Raw genomic sequence first — 24,028 nt, forward strand, 5'->3', positions numbered from 1 at the left:
CCTGTAGAAAGTAACGGTTTTGCAGCAACATATTATGGGTGAAAAGAACTGAGTAGGACAATCAAGTTAGTAGCCAGAATCTACAGTATTAGGTAGAATCTAAAACCCAAGCAGATTTGCTGCATAGACGTAAAAGTGAGTAGGAACAAGAGCAGAGGTAGAAAAAGAGATGAGAGAAAGTGGGGAGCTATGGGTTAAATCTATGACCAGGAGAAGGATGGCACAGTTGATGGACTTGGGAAAGTCAAAAGTGGAAACTAGATAGAGAGACTGGGAGAGGATGACACTAGGATCTAGTCATGCTTTGTTTGAGATGAAGCTGTAACATCAGATGGAACCTGTGTGGAGGCAGAGATGTGGGAATACAGGGGAAGATCCAAAGAGAAGTATGCCAGACAAATGGATGTCACCCTCATTTTGAAGGGCCCAGTAAACCACACTCAGGACTCACTGCATTGGAAATTGTTCCCCTGCAGTACAGCTCAGTTAAAATGAGAAAACAGTCAAAACCCAAAATGTCCTGTCACAGAAAGTCTTGTTCTTAGTGCTTCCAGTGGGGAAAAAGTTGCTAACTACAGGGCCCTCTGAGGAATTTCTCTTAGACTTAATGTAAATTTTTCATTTGCTTTCCTCTGGGTCAGAGCATAAATTCTGCTCCTCTCACAAATCTCTCTGCATTCAGTTATATTTTACCCAAACTTAGAGTATGATTTGGTTCCCTCTGTTTTTCTAAACAGAGCAAACTCTTCATTGTCGGTGGTGACAGAGAAAGACAAAGTGATACAAAGAAGCAGGAATATTTTGAACAATTCTAGTGATAGTTTGTGTTTAACTTGACACTATACTTTGTTTTAGCCGATAAACTTCAAAGTTAACTTTATTTCTATTAATATTAAAATTGGTTCACATTCCCAGAACACCCACTATTGTCTAGCTAGTAAAAGTGAGAAGAGACAGGGGTGTCCACCAACCCAGCATCTATGAAAAACTGAGTGACATGTAAAAACTAAGTGTGGGAGAAAAACCTTACCAGAGTCTGAATTACAATAATAAATAATTACTATTGCTAATATCTATTAGCTGCTTTCTAAGTTTTTGATACTCTGACACATGGCTGTATAGTCTGAATAAATGTGAGATTTTTAATGACCAAGATAACAAATATTTCAAAAGCCCAGTACTGTGATTTGTTACTAGTTCAGCATCTGTTTCCTATAAATAAAGCAGGTGGCCTCTCTTGGCTGTTATGTGGCCATTCAGAAGAGCCAAGTTCCTTGCCATCAGTCTCACCAATTTGTGGCCCACATTTTAAAGACTCTGTTGCTGCACACGGTGTATTAGAAATGTCCTGATGTTAGAAGTTTTAATCAATCAAATCAGGCTTGTTGATTTAGTGGGATTTTGTGGACAAATCTTTGTTATCAGCTGTATAATAATTATAAGCTGTTTTTACCAGTGGATAAGGAAAGGATTACTCTCCTCTTTGAGAATGGTAACTTTATAATTACATGTATTTACTTGCCTTATCAGAATAGAATTTACCAGCTGAGACACAGGATTATTTTTATTCATAAGACTCCTGGGTAAATTGAAGAAGCACACTTTTCGGGGGTGGTGGGGGGAGTTTAGCTTTTGTAGACAGTTGTTCCTGGAATGAATAAAGAACAAATAAAATGAAATGAGTTTTAGTTTTTCTTTCCTTTTTGAAATGTATTCATACTTGGCACAAAAATTACCTAGATGGTTAATTCAGCCCAACCCCTGATACTGTTGAGAAATGTACAGGCATTTATTGACAACTTGGTGTATTCAGTGTGCAAATGTGTTTTAGCCAAAGCTTTGGATTTCATATGGGCATTTTTATGGTTCTGGATCAGAATCTGCCAAAACTTCAAGAGAACTTTTCTTTTTTAGAATTCATTTTTCCTTCTTACTGTCCCACTTCAATCTGCAACTAACTTCTATGTCTCATATATGCCTGAAGAGGAATTTGCTTTTCTCTCAGGTGTTCATTATGATTCCAAGTTAAGCTCATAAGGAAATAATAATGAGTCTAGATAATCTATAGATTGGATCCTGTTTCTCTTAGCCAGATCTTCTCAATTTGATTTTTCCACCCAATACCAAAATTTTGTTTCAGCAACATAAACATTTTGCTTCTCTTTTGCCAGATGTCTTTAGAAACAGAAATCCCTTGTGGTCTCCCTCCTTATCCTTTCCAATCTTTCTAATGTTCCCTAAACTCTCTCTGAAGTTGTTGAGAACGTAAACATCCCTGAGTCAGAAACTTTGTCTTCTATTTCTCTTACTTTCTTGATAAGGCACCAGCACCTCCTATCCGTGGACACTTCTTTATACTTGCTTCCTGAAATACTGACAGATTGGAGCCACAGCCAGAGGTATGCAAATCAAGTGTCCTTAAGATGGACACCGGGAAACTGCTGTGTGATGGTTTGGTCTGCTTGAGGGGAAGAGAAACCGCGAGCATTCAAGCGTTAAGAGACAGCCACCGAGCTTTCAGCTGTGTCTGTCTACTTGGCAGCCGTCCATTCGGCAAGGCTTCAGTTATGCTAGGGCGTGAGACCCGGAGAGGAGATTATCCTTCTGACTCCCATCAGAAAGTAACCCTTGGCAGATTGACTGTGACCGACTAGCTTGGAAAAGTTTTCATTCACAATGTTTGAGCCCTAGGCTTGCTGCTTACACTGAGTCAGCAGAGACTAAGGGACCCCCCAGCTGAGTGGTGGCACCATCCTGGGCAGAGTGAGGTCAGATGCCCAGCAGGGCCGGTGTCTGGCTCTGTGTCTGATAACACCCCTGGCCTCTTTGCCTTTTTGCACATTTTCCAGCTGTGCTCTGTACTGAGTTTTCATCTTCTCTTCCTTTCTCAGTTCCTGCTCCCTGCAAGATGAGATGGACCTGGTCCCCGCCTGCACCCCAGCCTCACCAAGCACATCTTCCCTTCTGTCCATGTTTCAGTTCTGGTGTGGCTGTCATTGGGAACGTGGCTCCTGGAGGAGGGTTCTGACATTCTCTGTCAGGGCACGTCTCTTCTTCTCTCTCTGTTTGATTCTCATTTTTCCTCTGCTCCCACTCTCCCCATTTTCTACACACCTCGTTCCTCACCGGCCTTTCTGCCTTGCCAGTGTCCACTCACCTCCTCTTCATCTCCTCCCTCCTTCACTGTCCCCTGTGGGTGCTTATTTACTGGGACCAATTACACTTCACATTGCAATCTATCTCCTCTCCTCCTTGTAATCACTAGCATCTTCTCCCTGTGTCATTGGAGACAGTGACATTGGAGACAATCCTGTTCTGTCATCGAGCCTTAAATCCTCTCATTTTCAAAATCGATAAACACTTATGAATGCTTAAACTTCGTCACACTTAAACCTTAGACCAAGTCTCACAGGACCTATCTAAAGTATTAGGCTAGTTAAAGTTTTTTGAGATCTAATATTTAAGTTTCCAGACAAAGAATCTACTATATTTGGCAATTTGAGTTTTCATTTTACCCCTAGGTAGTTCATGTGACTAACTGAAATTTATATCGTGTTGGACATCTGCTGCCTTGCGCAAGAAAAAGCCTACTGCACCTGAAGAAAGTAGTCAGTGTAACTACAGGACTAGGCCTCCTTTAAGGAAGATGGCCTCTGTGTTATGCAGTGTTTTGTTTTTGTTTTATTTTTATGGATGTAATGACTTCATTCTCCGACCACCTTAGTAAAAAGGAGGTTTAGTGTAAGGCTTTAATGGAATTGCACCTGGAAAGCCCCCTACTCAAACCTTCTCACTCCCTCTTGTTCTTTCTTGGTGCCTCTACCCCCTCAGCCTCTCGCTAAGGCCAGCCTGCTCCCTCTGTGTTCCCTAGAAGTGCAGATCGCACAGGTCATCCATCTTTTAAGCTTATTAATAACCATCCCTCCTGTTGTCTACAGCCCATCCAACTAGGCCATGTTGTTGGGGTCTTTGAGGGGACCCAACAGATTCTTCCCCATCTGGGTTCTGATCCTGGTGAGAAATAGGAAAAAAGACTAAGGAAACCAAAATAGCACCTTCATTTCTAACAAAGAACTTGAAGGAGGTACCTTACTATATGCTAACAGTGAGCTTTCTTACTCTGAACCCCAGAATTAGGCGGCTCTCCACAGCCATTCATGGCCACTGCTGGCCTTGGGCAGGTCTCCCGCCCCGGGGCAGAGGATGACCTGGGCTCACTGTGAACAGCATGTCAAAAGGAAAGGCAGAGGAAGGGGCTGGGCTGCACATGCCAACTTTCTCCTTTCACACATTTCAGCCAGATAAGTCTCTCCACTGCCACCGTGGAGCCAGTGAGAGTCAAAGAAGAGACAAGGCATATTATGCCAATGACTGCCCCTCCGCACGGAAGGAAATGCCCCCTCAGGTACATTACAGGTCATTAGTCTCCTTAAGAGTGGGCTGCCTTTTGGTCAGGTGCCCACCCCAGTCTAGGTGATGGACATCTCTTCAAAAACAAGAGCCCAAAGTTGATTTCCTGAGCAGAAGCTGGGGGTGGAGCACTAGAACAAGGCACGTGGCAGGTGTGGGGACGGGCATATCCCGCGTCCTGCTTATGACCTCGCAATACCACCCTCTGCTCCCTGAGTATTTTCTCCGTGACCACTCAGTTCATTTCTTCATGCCTCAGGTTCCTTATGTAACCCTTGAAAGTCATATTTGGTCAGCCATCAATGAGAGAGAGAGAGAGAGAGAGACATTGCTATCAGGGAAAAGACTGAAGCAGATTCAGTCTGTGCTGTTTTACAGGTGACAGGTGAAATAAGCCTCTCCCAGAGAGCGCCACCTTGAGGCTGTCTGGAGGCAGAGTTACCTAAGCAGAGAGACTAACTTTCTCGTGGAATGTTTTAGAACAGGGAAGACAGATAGCTTTCATCTCATGCCATCTTCTCTTTATTAGCAGTGGCTGCCTGCGGTCTGTGCCAAGAAAGATTCTGAGACTATATCCCAGCTCAGCAGAAAAGAGTTCTCTGATCGTTACTGATGTGGGTAAGGAAAGTGAGGGCCCTTGAGCCAGCTAGTGGCCATTGTTGATTCAAAGAGAGCACAGGTGGGACTTCCTTCCCTAGAAATACAGCTGCCCCTGCATCAGAAGTAGGAAGTGGGAGCTTCAAGCTGGAGAAGCACCAAATGAGGCTGGGCCACAGGGCCACAAATTTGGCTGGTGTAGCAGAAAGGTGTGCAGACTTTTTCTGTAAACGGCCAGATTTTAGGCTTTGTGAGCCATGTATTCCCTGTCACAATAACTCAGCTCTGCCATCGTGGTGCCAAAGCAGCGTAGACAGTAAAGAAAGGAGTGGGCATGGTGGTGCCACAGTAAATCTTATTTTACGAAAGCAAACAGTGGGACATAGTTTGTTGCCTGGTGTAGAGAAGAGACCAACATCAAGATCTAGAATTCTGGAAACTTCCCATGGTACCAGTGTCTAAATCTCCCTCCATCCTCAGCTCTGAAAGACATCGTTAGGAGCCAACAAAGCATTTGACAGGCAATATTAAGCTCTCCGAACCTAACTTCTTCTCAGGAAAATATTAGCAATGACGTCTACTCAGGAAAATATTTCTCCCAGATACATTCAGAGCCTGTGCAGTGATACAGTCACGTCACTTCTTAGGCAGCAGTGGAGTTCCAAAGCCAGCGTTTCAGACAGAAGTCTCACACCACCGAAATTACCTGTGAAAATTCCTGCAATCACCTTAAATTAGAATGTATCAATACATGGATTGAAAGCCATGAGGTAGACTCAAGGAAGGCGTGAAAGGGAAGTCCACATGCAGATAGATAAGGGTGTATGTAGGAACACTCCTTCTTTATAAGAACAGTCCTATCCCAGCAGGTGCAGAACCGTAAAGTGTCCTACTTGCCAGAGGGTTCCTCCCATTTTAGTTTAACATTAAGGCTCCTGTACCTTTGGTTTGCATTAATATCTGTGTTACTTTTTTGAGAGTTCATACAGTTGAAAGCAAGAGCATAGGTACCTGTCATAAGCCCTCAATAATTATATGTCAGACTTGATCCTAGACCTGCTTGCGTGATCATAAGTGCATACACACCATTCATGGAAACGTAAAAAACCTGGCATTCCGCTTCCTGCCACCGCCTGCTGTCATCATAGGAATGCCTGTCACATTCACACCCTGGGCATTCGGTTTTTTCTTACCAAGGGAGAAGAAATCATTGAGGCAAGTAGGTGTGCATGATACAGCCCCACAGGCTATCTTCAATTTTTATAAAATGTGATACAAGGTATTTCAGTGAGATACTCATCCAGCTGCAGTAACTTTCCCAGGTTGCTCAGCTAGTTGGTAACAGAGCGAAGTTTAAATCTCAGCTTCCTCATCTGTGAAATGGGAATAAAAATATGGCAGCCTCACAGGGTTATTGTCAAGAGCAGATTAGTTTTAAAATAACCTAGAATGATGCCTGGCTCAATAAATGTCAGCTGTCATTTTTATCTGAGCTCTTGTCCACAACTCGAGTGATTCCACATGGATGGACTCCGCTGGCTGCCTGCAAGGTGCTAGATGTAAGATGCCCATCGTCTCAGATGAATGAGGGCCACTGATGCAGCAGGAGCTTTGCCTCTCATCCTCAATGAATGATTCCATTTCCGACAGTATAATAACAAGACACAAGAGATGTGATAAGCTTTCTAAATTTACGTGTCACCAAGAAAATGCACCACCTCTCTCTGATTGTCACTTGAAAGAATAATGGAGGAGGACCAAGGGCACAGGGACCGTGAACATTTGAGGAGGAATCTGCTGCTTCATAGAATTTGCTTTGCTTCCACTGACCTCTCCTGTCCCAGGGGGAGGGAAAAAAGGACTCAGTTACTCAAAGCAGAGGTCGAAATATTTTAGGATTTATGAGCCATGCTGTTTCTGTCACAAGTCCTCAGCTCTGCCACTGTAGCACAAAAGCAGCCATCGACAATCTGTAAATGAATCACTTTGGCTGTGTTCCACTGAAACTTTATTTATGGACACTGAAATTTGAATTTCATGTAATTTTCATGTATCACAAAGTATTATTCTGATTTTTTTCCCCAACTGTTTAAAAAATGTAAAAACTATTCTTAGTTCCCAGGTGGCACAAAAAGAGGCAGCAGGCTGGGTTTGTCCCCCAGGCCATAGTTTGCTAGCCCTGACAGCACCAGCCGGAGAGTCAGATCTGTCATGGTTCACTGGTTGTTTGACTGAGCAAATTATCTCACATGTCTGGACCTCAGTTTCCTCTAGTGAGAACAAGAGACTTATCCTAAAGGAGCCCTGGGATTCCTTCTAGCACTAAAAGGCCAAGGCTGTGTGGTTGTCATGTGGTTTTACAGTCAGACAAACCTGGGTTCTAGTCCTGGTTCAGCCTGTGATTTGCTGGGGGATGTTGGGGGATGTTCCTAAGCCTCCCAGTGCCTCGGTCACCTCATCTGTAAAGTGGGGATAAAAATGATGTCCACTTTAGGGTTGCTTTGAAGATTCAACTGATAGGATACTTGTGAACCCCTTTAGTCACTTGTCCAAAAAACATTTATTATACCTAGCATATACTAAATAAGTGCTAACTATTGTATTCTTTTTTAAAAAGCTGAATTCCTATTAATATAATACTTTTAAAAAGACAGCTTCTGCACCCTTTGACTAGAGAGTGCTTTTCTTCACAGCCCTGTGATAAAAAGCTGGCCTGAGTGGCAGGGAGGGGCTGCACCTTTTGAACAAAGCCCTGTAATTTGTATCCACTTCTGTTGTCTTCTCTCCATGTAATGAAAGCAAAGAACAAATTTTGATAAATTAACCTGGCATCTCTGTATACAGCTCTCTCACTCCACCCAGTGGCAGGAAGTCAGTGGTAAATCATGCAGAAGAGGTGGATAATTTTTAAAGATTTTAATAATAATTATTATTCTTTTTATAATATCCTCTACCAATAGAGCAAGATTTCATTTTAAAATCGGTCCCCTTTGACTCTCTATGTATTGCTGTTTTTAAGGCATGCAGTGGGTAGGTAACGATTTAGCTGAGTGGCTTTCAACAGGCAGATATTAAGAAATGCCTAAAGTTCGACCAGCATGAGTTGATCAGTTAACTGTATAGGTGGTTGTTAAAAGTGTTGTCCTGCAGCCTCATTAAAAAGCAATGCAGCGTTTAATAAATATTAGAGCATGTCAGCAGTGCAATTTAAATGTGGGGAAGAGATCAATTTCCTTTGTAATTGGGTGCACAGGCATAAACAGTCTGTTTGGAACTCTTGATTCTGTGTCACAGTTTAAAGCAGCTATGATGGTTTCTATTTAGAAATAAAGACTGGGGAGGGAATGGGAGATGTCAGCCACTTGGTGAATCAAGAAGAAACTAACCTGAAATGCTCACGTAATATCATTAACAAAAGGAATCCGCAAACAAGCAAGGCTCCCTCTGTTCCTCTTTTCTTTTCCAACGACCTCATTTCAGTGACTGCTGTTTTTCTTTCTAACCCTCTTCTCTGTGCATCCCCACTTCCCCTTCCAGCTGCTCTCTCAACAGGAACCAGGAAGCGACCTGTAATTCCTCTCCAAGGCAGGGTCCGTGGGCAGCAGGGCCTGCCCTGGCTTTGCTTCTCCCTGGCCTGTCCCTAGCCCTGCCGGCCGAGGAGAAACCAGTCAGGGTGCTGGAAGGGAGATGCTGGCAGGGTCAGGGTAGGGCTGCTGCAGAAGGGACTTGGCAACCTCACTTGTTTTCCCCTCACTCTCTGTTTGACTCTTTGTCTCTCATTCTCTTAGTTGTCTCTGTCTCTAGTCTCCTCTTTCATCCCTTCTGCCTCTCTCTCTCTCTCTCTCTCTTTTTTTTTGTCTCTTTCCCTTTCTCCCTCTCTGTCTCTTGTCTCTCTGTGTGTCTCTCTCCTGCCTCTCTTTCTGTTTCTTTCTTTCCGACTCTCCTGCCTCAGGCTCTGCCATCCTTCTGTCTCATCTGTTCTCTGTGTGTGCTTCTCTCTTTCCTGCCTCTGTTTCTGACACCCCCACACACACCTCACGTGACAGATTTGCATCTGACCAAGGCCCCTCTGTATGTGCCCCCTTCCTCCTCATACTCCTGTGCCCGAGCTTTATATTTCAGGGCGATGTTCTCTTCCAAAACTGCTTGGTTCTGAGCATGTCTAGTATGTGCTTAATAATTAAGGCTGTAATTAAAGTGTAACTGCAAGTATAATTAAGATTCACTTTAGTGGATCCCGGAATGATGAAGCGATTAGGCAGTTTGATATGGCCCTGCAGGAGTAGCTGGAGGGAGAGAAGGGCCGTGTGTTTGTGTGGCGCTACCCCACCCTCTCTTCCCCCGGCCCCGCTGGCTAGTTGTTAACGTTGAGCACAGCAGCCTCTTGTGCCTGGGCGGCCGGCAGTGACAGCAGCTTGGAGTCCTCCCTCAAGGGCACTCAGTACAGCCAGTTAATACATGGACCTTCTTAGAGAAAGAGGCCACGACAGAAGCCCCTGAGAACTTAGAGAAAGCTCAGGAGCAGCCCTCCTCATTTTCTCTCAGGCCATTTGGGGTTTTGATTTCAACCTCCTGAAAAAGCGTTATTTGGGGGTGTTGGGTCAGCAAGGTGATCAGAAGAGGACTCACCCACACTTGCCGCCGCCTCGAGCACACTTTGTACGGATGAGCCCATCTGTAGTTACTCAGTCCATCTACAGGCACATCCTGTGTGTGGGATACTGTGCTGAGCCTGGAGGTACGCGGTGAGCAAGGCTGACCAAGTGGCAGCCCTCGTGAAGCGTATGCTTAGCGGGGACAGAGCAACATCAATAAGCAGTCCAAATAGTGCTGTGATTTTAGATGTACAAAGTATTCTAGAAGCTCATCTTACAATCCCCTACTCTGGATTGGGGGTTGGGATGTGGTGACAAGAAGGCATCCCCAAAGAAATGTCATTTAAACAGGTAGCTCATGGACGTATGGTGTCTGCCCAGCAGAGAGGGCAACAGAGCTCCGGTTGGAGGGCACAGCAGGCCAAAGCCCCAGCTTCTCTGTAGGTTCACAGATTTCTTTGTCAGTCATTTTCCCCCTTGGGAATATCTGGTGCTAAGTTGGGTGCTGAAGAGGGGATTAATTAAGGAACTGGCTAGTTGGTTATATCAATCCATTTATCCCTCCCCCCAAAAAGTGATCAGGAGCTTATTTCAACCATACACATGAAAAGGAACTCAGCTAACCATGAACAAACAGTTCTTTCAGTGGGCAGGAACCATAATAAAGTTGGCCCTCAGGAGGAGGAGGGTCTGACTTGGAGGCAGACCTCAGGAACATCATTCCAACACTTGTCTCTTCACTTGACTTTTTCACCCTCTGAGTATTTGCACAGACTTTCTCTTACCTGCTTACTTGTGACTGGTAAGTCCTTTTCATGCTACTACTTTCTATTTCATGGAAACTACTCTTTGAGATTCTCTGGAGAGCAAATCTATTTGGACAAGCTAATGACCGTGGTCTGTGTTTGGACCACCCTTGGGTCAGGTGCAGTCAGTGTCTTGGGAACAATCGAGGTCCGTCTTGGGACAGAGAATACCCCGTGGTCCCTCATAGAACAGGGGACAGTGGGGATGGAAGGTTTAGCCAGAAGGGGAGATTGGAAAGAGGAGACATCCTAGTTGTATGTGATCCTTGTTCTTAAATAACTTATAGCCTCGTTGAGGTTCAGATGATCTCATGCATGGGAAAGTGCTGTGTGTTTTAAATGTCAAACAGGAGTCACTGGGAAATCAAAATAGAGTCTGAAAAGCGAAGGATTTTGAAACCAAATCCTGCCAATCAGTCACTAGGCCTCAGTGCTCTTGGCTTAAAAAAAAAAAAAAAAGAACTGATTTATAAACACCAAACTCACAAGTTCATTTAGAAACATAGATCTCACAGAGTCCTTGTAAGGGTCAAATAAAGTAATGTGGGAGGACTTTGTAAATCAGAGATTTTTTTTATTGTTGTTATGATGATGATGATGACATATTTACAAAATCATAAGAAGGACTTATTCAAGTATAGCGTGGATGTTTCAAGCATTGTTGAATGCTCATTGCACTGCTTCCTAACTATGACTAGCCATGCTCGCTAGACTAGCCTTTAACTTATTTGTGCCTCAGTCCTCTCCTCTGCAAAAGGAAGATAATAATAGAAGCTATCTCAGGGTTGCTACTGAGGAACAAAGGAGCTAGTGTACTTAGAACCCCAGAACAATGTGTGACCCGTGCTAAGTGATAGCTGCTATTATTGCTTTTATTATTATTATGGCTACTACTAGCACAGCTAATTCAGTCCAGTTAGACAGAGCTTGGCAGGCGTGGGTGAGACCTGTACCCACAGGAGGAATCACATGGAGGAAAGGTAGATTAGAAGGTGAGGAGTGTTCAGGCAGATGAGACTGCCTCTTGGGGTGATGCATGGGGATCTTGGGAGCTGTGTATTGAGGAAGGAAGAGGGAGAAGAGCCTTCTGTATCTTAGCATAGATTTCTTCCCTGGCAGGTTGGAGGCCAGGTGGAGAGTGAGTGCTGGTCCATGTCTCTGTTGAAGGAGATAAACATTTCCATATTTAACTTGCACTGACCTCCTGGTGCAAAGACTGATTCAATTCTGTGTCTGTCAGGACTTTGATTCACGCTGCGTCACTACTCCATGAAAGCGCTGCCTACAAGTTAATGTTGGAATCCCTTAGCTTGGTACCCAACACCTCCCACAGTGTGATCCTCTGTCCTACTTTTCAACCTCTGGGACCTTGGCTGAAACTTTACCAAATGAATCAAAATGCACACTGAGGTTGTTCTTAATGAAATAATAAATCTTTACATCTGCATTAGTTAAGTACCAGTGTGAAACAAATTGCCCCAAAATTTAGCTGATTAACCTAAGGAACATGGATCATCTCGAAGTTTCTGTGGTGGGGAATTCAGGGCTGGCTTAGCTGGGTCCTCTGGCTCAAGGTCTGTCACAAGTACAATCACATTGTTGCAGCCTGGGGTCCTGCCGCAGCCTGCCTTGGGGAGGGTCGCCTCCAGGCACACTCACATGGTTGTTGACAGGATGCAGCTCCTCTTGGGTTGTTGGAATGAAGGCCTCCGTTCCTCCTTGGCTTTTGGCTGGAGGCTGCCCTGAGTTCCTTGCCTCGTGAGCTTCTCCATAGGGCAGCCCATCGCCCACAGCGTGGAAGTTGGCTTTGTCAGAGTGAACACACAGAAAGTGGACTTTGTCTCAGAAGTGACCTTCCATTACTTTTGCTATATTCTTGTTCATTAGAGGCAGGTCCTGGCTCCAGCCCACACTCAAGGGGCGTGAGCACCAAGAAGTCGGGATCAATCATTTAAGAGTCATTTTAGAAGCTGCCTCCCACCCTTACAAAGTAGTCTGTTAGTTAAAGTAATGCTCACTCCCGTAACAACAGGTATGTGCTGAAATGTCAGAGGCAACATACTAGAAGTTTCTTTCTCACTCATATAAAGTCGGAGAGGGTGAGTGAGCCAGGTGCTCTGCTCTACAGGGTTACTCAAGCTTCCGGGCTGAGGGAGTCATTGTCATCTGAAAAAAGTGTCTTCCAAGGTTGTCTTAGCTGACAGCATTCCAGAAGACAGACAAGGAAAACCAAGAGAGAGAGAATATAGAGAGTACCAATGGAGATGTTATGGGCGTGTTTTTCATTTCTGCTCACAGTGTATTGGCCAGAACTCAGTCACATGAGCCTCCCGCCTGCGAGGGGACCCGGGAAATGCAGTTCCTGTTTGGGCAGCCACTTCCCAGCAGTAGCTCTCTCCCCCCGTAGCAGAGGAGCATGGATCTTTGGAAGACAGCCAGCCATGACTGCCACAGAGACTTCGCCTTTTACAAAATGCTTTCACATGTATTATTTCAGTTGCTTCTCATGGCAACCTGTGCTACCAGCATTATTACCTCATTTTAAAGACAGGGAAACAGACCAGCATGTCGTTAGAACATAATTAAAGAGAGCAGGATTCAAGTACCATGTCTGCCTCTTACAACCTGTGTGACTATGACGTTCCCCTGTGAACCTCTCTGTGCCTCAGTTATCTCATCTGTGAAACAGGGACAATGGGATTTATTCATAGTCATTGTAAAGTTTTCATATGCCCCATGTAAGTCACTTAGCATTATATCTGGTATGCAAGATTAGCATTGCACTGGTATGCAAGTGCTTAATCAGTATTAGTCATGAGGAAGATGATCACAATGTTATGTCTGGAGGTAAAGAAGTTGAGGTGCAAAGGAGTTAAATGATTTACCCAAAATTATGCAACTAATAGAGTGCCCAACCAGGATGGGTGGCTGGGAATTTTAGGTAACAACTTGCCTACCTTTCTTGCTTGCCCTAGAGCAAGTTCTTGCTTGCCCTAGAGGCCATTGGTCAGATTCCTGTGTAAAGTTGCAGTGAGTCAGCCTTGACCGGAAGACACAGTGCCCAGTGTCCCCTTCCCCATGGCTCTGATGGACCCAGGGTCCCGGGAAAATCAACACTGCACCACCTTCTCAGCTCATCTGCTCCTCCTTAACTTGGCCTTGGCCTTTTTGTATGAAACATGCTGACCGAGCACCTCCTTTTAATTTATACTCTGAGGTCCTCCAAGGCCTATATTTCAAGGTCTTTGTTTATAAATAGGCTCTGTCTTGCTAACTAGATGAAAGCATGGGAGATGATGTAAGGTGAGATGTTTCTTTAAGACACTTAAATTTTATCACATTTCTCCCAGGGGCTTGTTCACACTGAAAGAAGAGAAAAGCATTTCGCATGTTAAATAGTCATCGAAGAACACATTTGGGTAGGGTAGCTTGGCCCGCAAACGCTACAGATCCACAAGGAATGGCCAAGAGACATCATCAGAGGCTACGATGTTCATTTTCATGGCATCTGAACTTATATAGAGTGGGGAAGAAGCATAAATGGACACATTGAATACTGTCATTGTCTCCAAGCAGTGGATTCATGGCCTTAGGTGGGCAGATTCTCTGAACTTCAGATCTCAGATTAGGTCACAACTCAGACCCTTCATTTCAAGAGATCATTAAGACAAAAGACTTCTGGAATGGGCCAAAACCACATTAAGTCCACTTGAGTGTGGAGTAGCAGCAGAAATTTCAACTTCTATCAGTAAAAAATGTCCATTAGCCTCTTGCAAGTCCTATCTTTCATCTTTTTTCCTAGCTGGACCATCACTTGATACAGATCTTGTCACATCATCTTTCCCGTCAATGACGTTGATTAGAACCTGAATTTAATTTACTTCCTGGTGAAAAGCTACAGATAGATTAGTCCTGAGCATCCTCATGTATTACTGCCAGTACTCCATACCATCCCAACGCCTTGATTTACCATTCTCTTGCTCATTTTTTGTACATAACTTTTTCTTTAGATTCCGTATTCAGACTATTCAATCAAGGGATAAATCCATTTCAGAATATTTTCCTCTTTCAAACTAGTTGAACAAGGTGTTGTTAATCTTTCTTTGTTCACAGTCTTCTAAGAACCTCATATTACCATTTTTTTAATGCCAGAGAAAATATAGGCAGTATCTTTTTTAATGCCAGGCATTTGAGGTGAAAAGAGGAAAAAAATAAATTTGTCATCTGGATGTATCTAAATAGCCAGATCTGGATCATAAAAAGCTGAACTGAGTTGTAATTAAATGGTGTTAGGAGACTCGGGCATCCCATGATTTCAGATTGTACGAAACTTCCTGGGACACCACCTCCAGTTCCATCTCAGTGACTGTACACCATCCCCCCACCCCCTTCCAGGAACCAATGTCCATGAGGCCCAGAACATTCTCAATAACAGCGGACTCCCCATTACTTCGGCCGTCGACCTGGAGGATGCAGCCAAGAAAGCTGTGGCCAGCGTGGCTGAGAAGTGATGTCTTTGTCCTGATCCCTTGGAAGAAGAAGTGCATTTACCCATAAAAAGTGATGGTTCTCTCATCACTGTGAAGAAAATGGTTATCCCACTGGGGAAAAAACGGGGAAGGGAGGAGCAAGAATCGCTGTGTAAAAAACTCCAATCTGTATTTTCTTGAATATCTAGACAGCCTAAATAATCTGATTTCCCTTATAGTCTTCATTAAATTAATGCCCTGCATTCTAATACTTCTGTGTCATGGTGAGCTAGCTCGGTAGGCATTATTTTGCCAACTTTGGGGAGCAGACTATGTGGCCAACCAGTGTGCATGTGAAATCAGGCCCTGGCTCATTTACAACAATTTTGGTGCACAATTTTCGTCCTGTGTAATAAAAAAAAATTAAAAAATTAAAAAATCACAGGCTGTAAAAAAAAAACTCAGACAAGATTACATTTAACAGTTTTACCACCAAAAGGTGCAGCTAAGACATTGAAACAAATAGGTGTTATAAACTGCAACAGTTTTTACAATTTCCAACTCCAACATGTTTAGAAAATCCATAAATATTACAAAATATATTTTACAATGAAAGATCTGCAGTCAATACCCCATACATGTATCCTACCATTTGCCTTAATATTGAATATACTATTTACCTCACACTAAAAATAAAGCCAGAAGCCTTATTTGTGATTTTGAAGTAGAAGTTTCTCTGTTAATATCAAAACTGAAGAAGGTTGATTCTTCTGGAAATCTCTGACTGTCATTTCAAGATGAGACAACACTGAAAATTAAATTATGCTGTGAGTGTCACTGTCTTCTCTCCCCTCCCATTTTCCCTCAGAATCTACCACCTGGGAAAATGTAATTGGGAGAATGTGGCTTTTTTGCAGTGTCCATCTTTATGGTGGGAAAGAATGTGATTTAGGTTTTTGTTTAAATTTTGGTAAATTTTTATCTGTACAGAAATTCAAATAAAATCCTCTGTTTTGTAAACTCTGATATCTGTGTTTCTTATTTTAATCAATTTTATTCCTCAAACAATTTTTTTTCTTTTACTAAGACACTAGCCTTAGTGTCTTAGGCATATCTCCAAAGTTAGAAAATTTGGGTTGTCCCAGGATTATTCCAGTTCTACTCAACTTTATCAGCAGCTGTATCTGTTAAGAGATTATTTAATGAAAGAATGAACATTATATACACACCAGAAGCCCAGGTAAGTGCCACAGATGTCTAACAGGTTAAAATGTGACCTCAGTTTGCATAAGGAAATATACAGACATAACCTCCTCCCATATGTGAGGCTCAGGTGCCAACATTAAAAGTTTTCCTCTCAATGTACAAATGTGTCACAGACCAAACCTTTTTGTTGGTTTTTTTTTTTTTTTTTTTTTTTTACCAGCTTTTACATTGTTCTCATAAATTTCATATCTGGACAAAAGTTAAAAAGTCATTATTTTATAGATCCATATTTGCCATGGAGAAAGAGCTCATTTGATAGATCAATCTTATGTCCTTTCTTAATTGTTATGCAATGCATGAAAAATATTAACAGTGTCTTTTTAAGTGTGTTTTGGTTTTTGATAGATTAACTAGTTAGTATTGTAAAAGAAATAATGTATACTCTGTCATTTAGACAAAAACTACATATTTGACTCTTTTGCCCTTTGTAAAAGCTTGTGTTCACATGGCTGTACATATTGATGTTTCTAATCGATACAGTTTGGAGGAGGGGATAAAGAAATTAAATCGTTCATGTGATTATTTTATAACAAGGTTAATAACAAGCAAATAGCCCTTTATTTTCAAATAAGTGGGAAGCTTTATTTTCTTGGAAGCTCAAAGTATTGAGTTTATGTTGCTTGCATAGTATCCCTGTTGCTCAGCACAGTATAGCTTCCATAAATTTTTATGGAATGAATTTCTGGTGTGTGTGTGGCCACAGCTATACTGAGTACAGAGTAGAAGTGGGGGCAGTTGGTGTTGGTTGTGGATTTGAAGTCCATACATTACCTCCTCCAGGGTGCCCTACATTTCTGACCTTCTGGCGTCCCCTTCGAGTCTTTGTCTCAGCTGTACTATATGTAAGGGTGAAAAATAATTTCCTTTAAATTTGATTAGTACTTGTTAAACTTGGCCTATCCTAAGCAAGAATATCCATGAAAGGAGGTGACAGTCTAAACACAGTACTCAGTATCCAAGAAGCTTGAAAAGTAGTACACACTTTTTTACCCAAACTGCTTTGCACGTAAGATTTTAATGGATTTGCTAGTCTACCATGTCAATCTCCTAGAACCAGCATCAGATCTAGAGGAGATTAAAGTCCTGACCCTTTCACTTACCAACATTCACTTCTTTGGGTTGAATAATCTCTCATATTTGTATAGATTCTTTTGTAGTGGCACAAAACCAACTCAAGCTTAAGAAAAAAGCTTTCTTTAAAAAAAAAGAAATAGTAATTATGTAATTACAATTTGTTCTTGTAATTACAAAAGGCAGATGTTTTTGGTTACAGTTAAGGCTAGATCTGGAAACTCAGAGCCTCAGAGCGTGAACTCTGCATCTATAGCAGCTTGTCTCTGTGTTGGTTTCATTCTCAGGCAGCCCATTTCCACAAGGTGGCAAAATGGCTGCTGGCCATCCCAGGTACATATTCTCAAGCTTAGCATCCCTAAGGGAGAAGGAGTGGGACAGGGGGCAAGAAAGAGTAAAGATGGAAGAAAGGGAGGGTGGGAGGGAGAGGGAGAAGGAGAGGGGGAGAGAGAGAGAGAAGGGAGGGAAGGAGGAAGGAAGGAGGGAGGGAAGGAAGGAAGGGAGGAAAGAAGGAAAGAGGGGAGGGAGGGAGGGAAGGAAGGGAGGAAGGAAGGAGAGAAGAGAGGAGGGAGAGGTTGGTTGTCTCCTGGTAATTCTAAGACACATTCCAGAATTGAGATGATCAGTTTTAGGTCAGGAACCTATCCCCGAACCAGTCCTCTGGCCAGGAGTTTACAGGGCTCTGACGAGTCCAGACTGGGTTAAAGACCCACTTGTTGGCCTGGGAACGAGACCACCCTCACCCAAACTACCAGAGCTGAGAGTAAGAAATGGAGGGGGTAATTCCATAAGGAAATTGGGTACCCAATAAGAAGAAGCAGTGTTTTCTGGAAGAGAAAAAATAAGAGATGATAACCACAGTCATCAACCATAGAGCAATTATGTTGAACCAATTGTTCTGTAAGGACTGTTCCAACTCTGAAATGTCATGATTTTATTCTATTAATTTCTTACCATTTCTTTGGAGTCCATTCTTACACATGCATACAGGTTACCAGGATTTTTGAATAGTTGCTGCTTGAGTCATCTTAATGTTTGACTTTGATTTATTTGTCTTGAACGGTAATGTCCACATAAGTAATGGCGTTGAGGCCCTTTGCTCAATTTTAGTTTTCTATTTAAGTTGTAATTCAACTCATGCATTAGTAAAATAGCCAGGTAATTTTTTTTTTTTTAATTTATTTTTGGCTGTGTTGGGTCTTCGTTTCTGTGCGAGGGCTTTCTCTAGTTGCGGCGAGCGGGGGCCACTCTTCATTGCGGTGCACGGGCCTCTCACTATCGCAGCCTCTCTTGTTGCGGAGCACAGGCTCTAGCCAGGAAATTTTAAATGACCTGACTGGATCTGTGAATCCCTTTTAGTTAGTTATTTTACAGTTTATATGCTATGTCCATCCCTCTCAGTTTGCTTTCGGCAAGAAAAAAGATTATCATTCTAAAGAATTATTTTACTTTTATTCAAGGTTTTAATAAAATGAGAGGAAAAATTGTGTTTTGACATTTCTAAATTAAATATTTAAAAATCTGATTATTTGCAGGGTACAATATATATTCAAATAATTAAAATAAATGAAAAATCATATAATAGTGGTTAAAAAAAAAACAGTGTGAGGAAGAGCAAGAAAGGCTGTGTTCTTCCATATCCTTCTAGATCTGGAGTTGGCAAATTAAGGCCCGAGGGACTATTTAGTAAATAAAGTTTTATCGACTCACAGCCATGCCATTTATTTGCATTTTGTCTATGGTTGCTTTCATGCTACACTAGCAGAGTTAAGTAGCTGTGATAGAAATTTTATGGCGCTAGAATATTTACTTGTTGACCCTTCACAGAAAAAGTTTGCCAACCCCTTCTCTATATAAATAAAAATACAATATTACCCTCAAAATGACAGCAAAGATGATTGTTTCCAAACCTGGGAAAGGCAGATTTAGGCATTAAAGTGAAACATGAATAAGTAGGAAATAGATTTTTGACCCCTTTGCATTTTAAACCCTGTGAAAATTGACTAGTCTGCAAAAGGCCATTTGCCAATGAAAACCTTTTAAATTATGTTAATTTGCTTCTTTCCATCACCACAAGAACTGCCTGTACATAGCTCTTTGTGCTTCTGAACATATGCTATTCTTAACTACTTACAGGTGTATTGGAATAATATCAAATCATGACTACGAATATTGAACTCCCAAAGAGCTGTACCTATCGAGTCATACTCAAAGTGGTCCTTGCTAGAGAATTTTTTGTGCATAATTTAATCTTGGGGTCCTGGGAAGATTATAAGAAAGCGAAGGAAAAAGTGATTTCAGTGCACCTGACCCCTACAATATTGTTGTAAAGGCATTATTTCATTTTATCTTTGGGGAAACAGTGAGATAAAGTTGCTCTGCTAAAGTTACATAGTTAGTGGCAAAAATTTAGGCTTCTGGACTTCTGATTCTTGTGAAATTCTATCACTTCTAGTGCATCATTGCCCAATAGAACTTCCTGTGATGATGGCAATGATAAGTATTGGTGCTGTCCATTATACAGCCACATATGACCATTAAGCACGGAGAACTGAATTTTAAAGACTATTTAATTTCAAATAATTATTAGCCACTTGTTGCTGGTAGCTACCATTTTGGACAGCACAGCTCTGTAGTCTAAATCTACTGGTTTTTTATGCATTACTTTCACATCAGAGGAGCTCACGTTGATTCAGTGCTTCCTTTGTTCCAGGAACTTTACAGCTGTTGCCTTAATTAGTCCTCTTAGCATCCCTGTGAATCTGTCATTCCTCTATTACAGATGAGATGTTTTACAGGTGGTATGTATCTCAAGGCAGGTAAGAACATGACTAAGAACACAATACCGATATGTGACTGGTCAGGATTGAAGTCTGATATTCTGAATCCAAAGCTAGTGCTTTTTGTTTTAAACCTGTCAGGACCCAAATCCAGTATAGTTATGCTGCTGATAGCGTTGGATAATTTGAAAGAATGTTAGAGGCAAAGATGTTTAGCAAGATGGATGCTTGAATCGTTTGCCTTTTTAGTGTACCTTATACCTTGGGAAGGAAAATTTAAAAGCTGAAAGATCGTCCTGTGCAGTTGGACAAGTTGTATAGACTATAATGGGAATGGCACCTTTCCACACTCACACAGTAAGACATAAGGCAGGGGCCATTTTCTAGGGACCTAATTCCAAGTGCCTTTTTGTTAATTCATTGCCTTCCCTGATATACAAAATGATGACCACCCACAAGACAAAAGGCAGAGGGGCAGGAAAGGTGAAGGCTGGAGACAGTATTATCATAGCAGTAGGAGAAAATTTAGATAGAAGTATCATTACTCTTCTGGAAAATTTAGGTCCAGAAGTCTTGTCTCATATTTTAATATTCAATATAGGCCAGTTGCAATTCTTAGGTACCTTATGCCAAACATCACAAATCAATTAGATTTTATATGCCAGCTGTGGAAAAATACATCTTTTTTCTTGTTCCTCTCTTGTGGGTGCAGAGGCAGTGTGTGGAGGCATGTTTTTTTGTTTGTTCGTTTTTTTAACTGGGAGCCCTTCTAGCCCTTTTCCTAGCTACAGGAGAAAGAAATTAAATACAGTCATTATGTAGCAGTTATTTAGAGATCTGTTCTCAAAGATCAGACAGAAACTGGGATAGACTGGAAGATTTGGAGGTTCTTATTTGGAGTTAATTTTCAGTTGTCTTTTAATGTTGACTATTCATGTACTCTAAATCCTTATAATTATTTCCCCTGAGGGGGGAGGGGAAAGTTTAAAGACCTTGTATTAAGAGCACAAGCTACAAACAAAGACTAGATAAACTGCAATCTACTAAAATAAAGAAATTGTTTGCAGAAAGTTTTTCCAGAGAGTGGAATCAACCCAAATGTCCGTCAGCCAATGACTGGATAAAAGGAATGGGGTATATCCGTGTTCATGAATAAAAAGGAATGAATGCTACAGCATGGATGAACCTTGAAAGCATTAAACCAAATGAAGGAATCCAGTCACAAAGGCCTATATTATATGATTCCACTTTTAGGAAATGTCCATGGTACACAAATCTATAGAGGTAGCATGTAGATTAGTAGTTGCCAGGACTGGAGAGGAGAGGAGAATGGGGAGTGACTGCTAATGGGTTTTCTTTTGGGGTGACAAAAATGGTCTGAAATTGGATAGCAGTGACAGTTGCACAACTCTTTGAATATACTAAAATCCACTGAACTGTATACTTTTCAGGGTGAATTTTATAGTATATGAATTCTCAATAAAGCTGTTCTAGATACAGGATGGATAGACAGATAGGTAGGTAGGAGGCCTTGTATTAGGAGTTGCATGTGTTAATAAAGGCATAGGTTGGGTTTTATTTCCAGCTCTTCATTTATATTATCTCATGGGATTACAGTCAGGTGACCTTATCATGTAGTGATCATTTTGTGCATGTGTTCATGAGAAGAATAGTTAGTAACCTTGCTTTCTGGATTCCAAAGAAAAACCTATTACTTTTTAAAAAACATTTGGACCTTTATTTAAAAAGTCACTTTTTCCCACCTTCAGCACTATGTCTTGAAACATTTAAGTTTATTGTTCTTTTTCAAATCACCCCTAGTTTTATATAGTTGCTTTAAAAATTGCCTTTGAAAGATGCCTTTTTACACATTAACTTTTAAATAAGAATCCTTTACATTTCTGTTAATTGTTTAGAATGTTATACAGTTTGTGTGGACACATTGACCTTTATAAGCTTTAAGATATTGCCTGTGGATTTCAAAAAATGATCATAAAATATTTGAATACATTTGAAATACACTAAAATGTATTTTTATGGTTTCATTTTTTAATTTTTACAAAAATCCAGTTATATTAACAATAAGAAAGAGAATAAGCAACGTTGGCAAGAATATAGGGAAATAGATACTCCCCTTTCAGGTGGCCATTGCTTTATAATCAGTAAAACCTTTCTGGAGGTAGTTTTTTGGTATGCTCAATAGCCATAAAAATGTTCATAGTTGAGGGGGGAGGGGCCAATATGGTGGAGTAGAAAGAACCTGAGCCCACCTCCTCCCACATGCACACCCGAATTACAGCTATTTCAAGAGCAACTATTGATAAGAATGACCTGAGGGCTAGCAGAAAAAATCTTTTACAACTGAAGGTATAAAGAAGTAACCACAATGAGTTGGGTAGGAGGGGTGGAGACATGGTATAGTCAAAACTCATACCCCAGGTAGGTAACTCCCAAACAGGAGGATAATCACAATTGCAGAGGTTCTGCCTAAGTAGCAAGGGGTCCAAGCCCCACATTGGGCTCCCCAGCCCGGGGGTCCCACACCAGAAAGAAGATCCCCCAGAATACCTGGCTTTGAAGGCCAGTGGGGCTTACTTTCAGGAGAGCTAGAGGGCTGTAGGAAACAGACTCCACTCTTAAAGAGTGCACACAAAATCTCACAATCTTCCAGACCCAGGGCAGAAGCAATAATTTGTTAGAGCCTGGTCAGATCCACTTGCTGACCTTGGAAACCCTCCCTGAGAGGGAGGAGGCAACTGGGACTCATCCCAAGGACATAGATGCTGGTGGTGGCCATTTTGGGGAGCCCATTCTATCTTGAGGACGCTGGTGCTAGTGAGCTGCATTTTGGAATACTGCCCCTGGGTTATTAGCACTGCGATCTGACACCCCTCACCAGCCGATCAGCACCAGTCCTGGGACTCCCCCAGGATAAGCAGCTGCCTGTGTGGGGTCCCAGCCCCAACCACCGCTGGGCTGACACTAGCTCCAGGACCCCTGCAGCCCTGCAGCCAATTGCATTGCAACCCAGCCCACTCACAAGTAGGCTGTCACCAGACGTGGAACTCCCAGGCCCCAGCCCTGCTCCCCAGCAGGCTGACACCAGCTCCAGGATCCCCAGCTATGCAGACAGCCACTCCATGACCTGGCCCTGCCCACCAGCAGAACAGCATCAGGACTGGGACTCCCTGAGCTATGCAGCCAGCCATGCCATGACCTGGCTTCATCCACCAGAGGCCAGCAGCATCCTCACTAGGCAGGACTTGGCAGCTAACTGGTCCAGGGGCCAGCCACACCTATCAGAGTGCCCATAGTAGTCGGCCCCACCACAACACAAGAGACTACACAGCCCACATCAAGGGCACCCCTAGAGCATATACTTTGGGTGACCAAAGGAGAGTGCACTTCTGGGCCCCGTGGGACTTCTCCTACATAAGGCCACTCTTCCAAGATAGAGCATTGTAACTGACCTATATCTCTAAAAGAGAATTAGGCAAAATGAGGTGACAAAGGAACGTGTTCCAAATGAAGAAACAAGATAAAACCCCAGAAGGAGAACTAAGCGAAGTGGAGATTAAACAATCTACCTGATAAAGAATTCAGGGTAATGATCATAAAGATGCTCAAAAAACTAGAGAGAAGAATGGATGAACACAGTGAGAAGTTTAACAAAGAGTCAGAAAATATAAAGAAGAACCAAACAGATCTGAAGGAACAAAACTGCAATAAAAAAATACACTAGAAGGTATCAACAGACCTGTAGATTAGATGATACAGAGGAACAGACCACTGAACAGGAAGATTAGTGAAAATAAGCTAAACAGAAAAAAGAACAAAAAGAAAAGAGGACAGTTTAAGAGACCTCTAGAACAACATCAAGCATACTAACATCCCCACTGTAGGGGTCCCAGAAGTAGAAGAGAGAGGGAGGGACAGAGAACATATGTGAAGACATAATAGCTGAAAACTTTCCTAACCTGAGAAAGGAAACAGGCATCCAGGTCCTTTCCTTTTTAGGAAAAAAACCCTAAAAC

The 24,028-nt window shown here is 42.2% G+C and overlaps 1 protein-coding gene across 3 annotated transcripts in view; it reads left to right on the plus strand.

Annotated features, from left to right (window-relative positions):
• The window catches only part of SUCLG2 (succinate-CoA ligase GDP-forming subunit beta), a 256,473-nt gene extending 240,576 nt beyond the window's left edge, over positions 1 to 15,897 (plus strand). For 2 of the 3 annotated variants that reach the window (XM_068557527.1, XM_068557528.1), the window contains one exon: positions 14,804 to 15,897. In XM_068557527.1, the coding sequence (XP_068413628.1) occupies positions 14,804 to 14,919 (116 nt within the window). In that variant the 3' untranslated portion in view covers positions 14,920 to 15,897. Of the gene's footprint in view, positions 1 to 13,758; positions 14,438 to 14,803 lie in introns of those variants that run through there. The other variant, XM_068557530.1, reaches the window with a different exon arrangement.
• The last annotated feature ends 8,131 nt before the right edge of the window (positions 15,898 to 24,028 follow it).

The sequence above is a fragment of the Eschrichtius robustus genome, chromosome 12 (genome assembly GCF_028021215.1).
Source record: "Eschrichtius robustus isolate mEscRob2 chromosome 12, mEscRob2.pri, whole genome shotgun sequence".
Lineage (NCBI taxonomy): Eukaryota > Metazoa > Chordata > Mammalia > Artiodactyla > Eschrichtiidae > Eschrichtius > Eschrichtius robustus.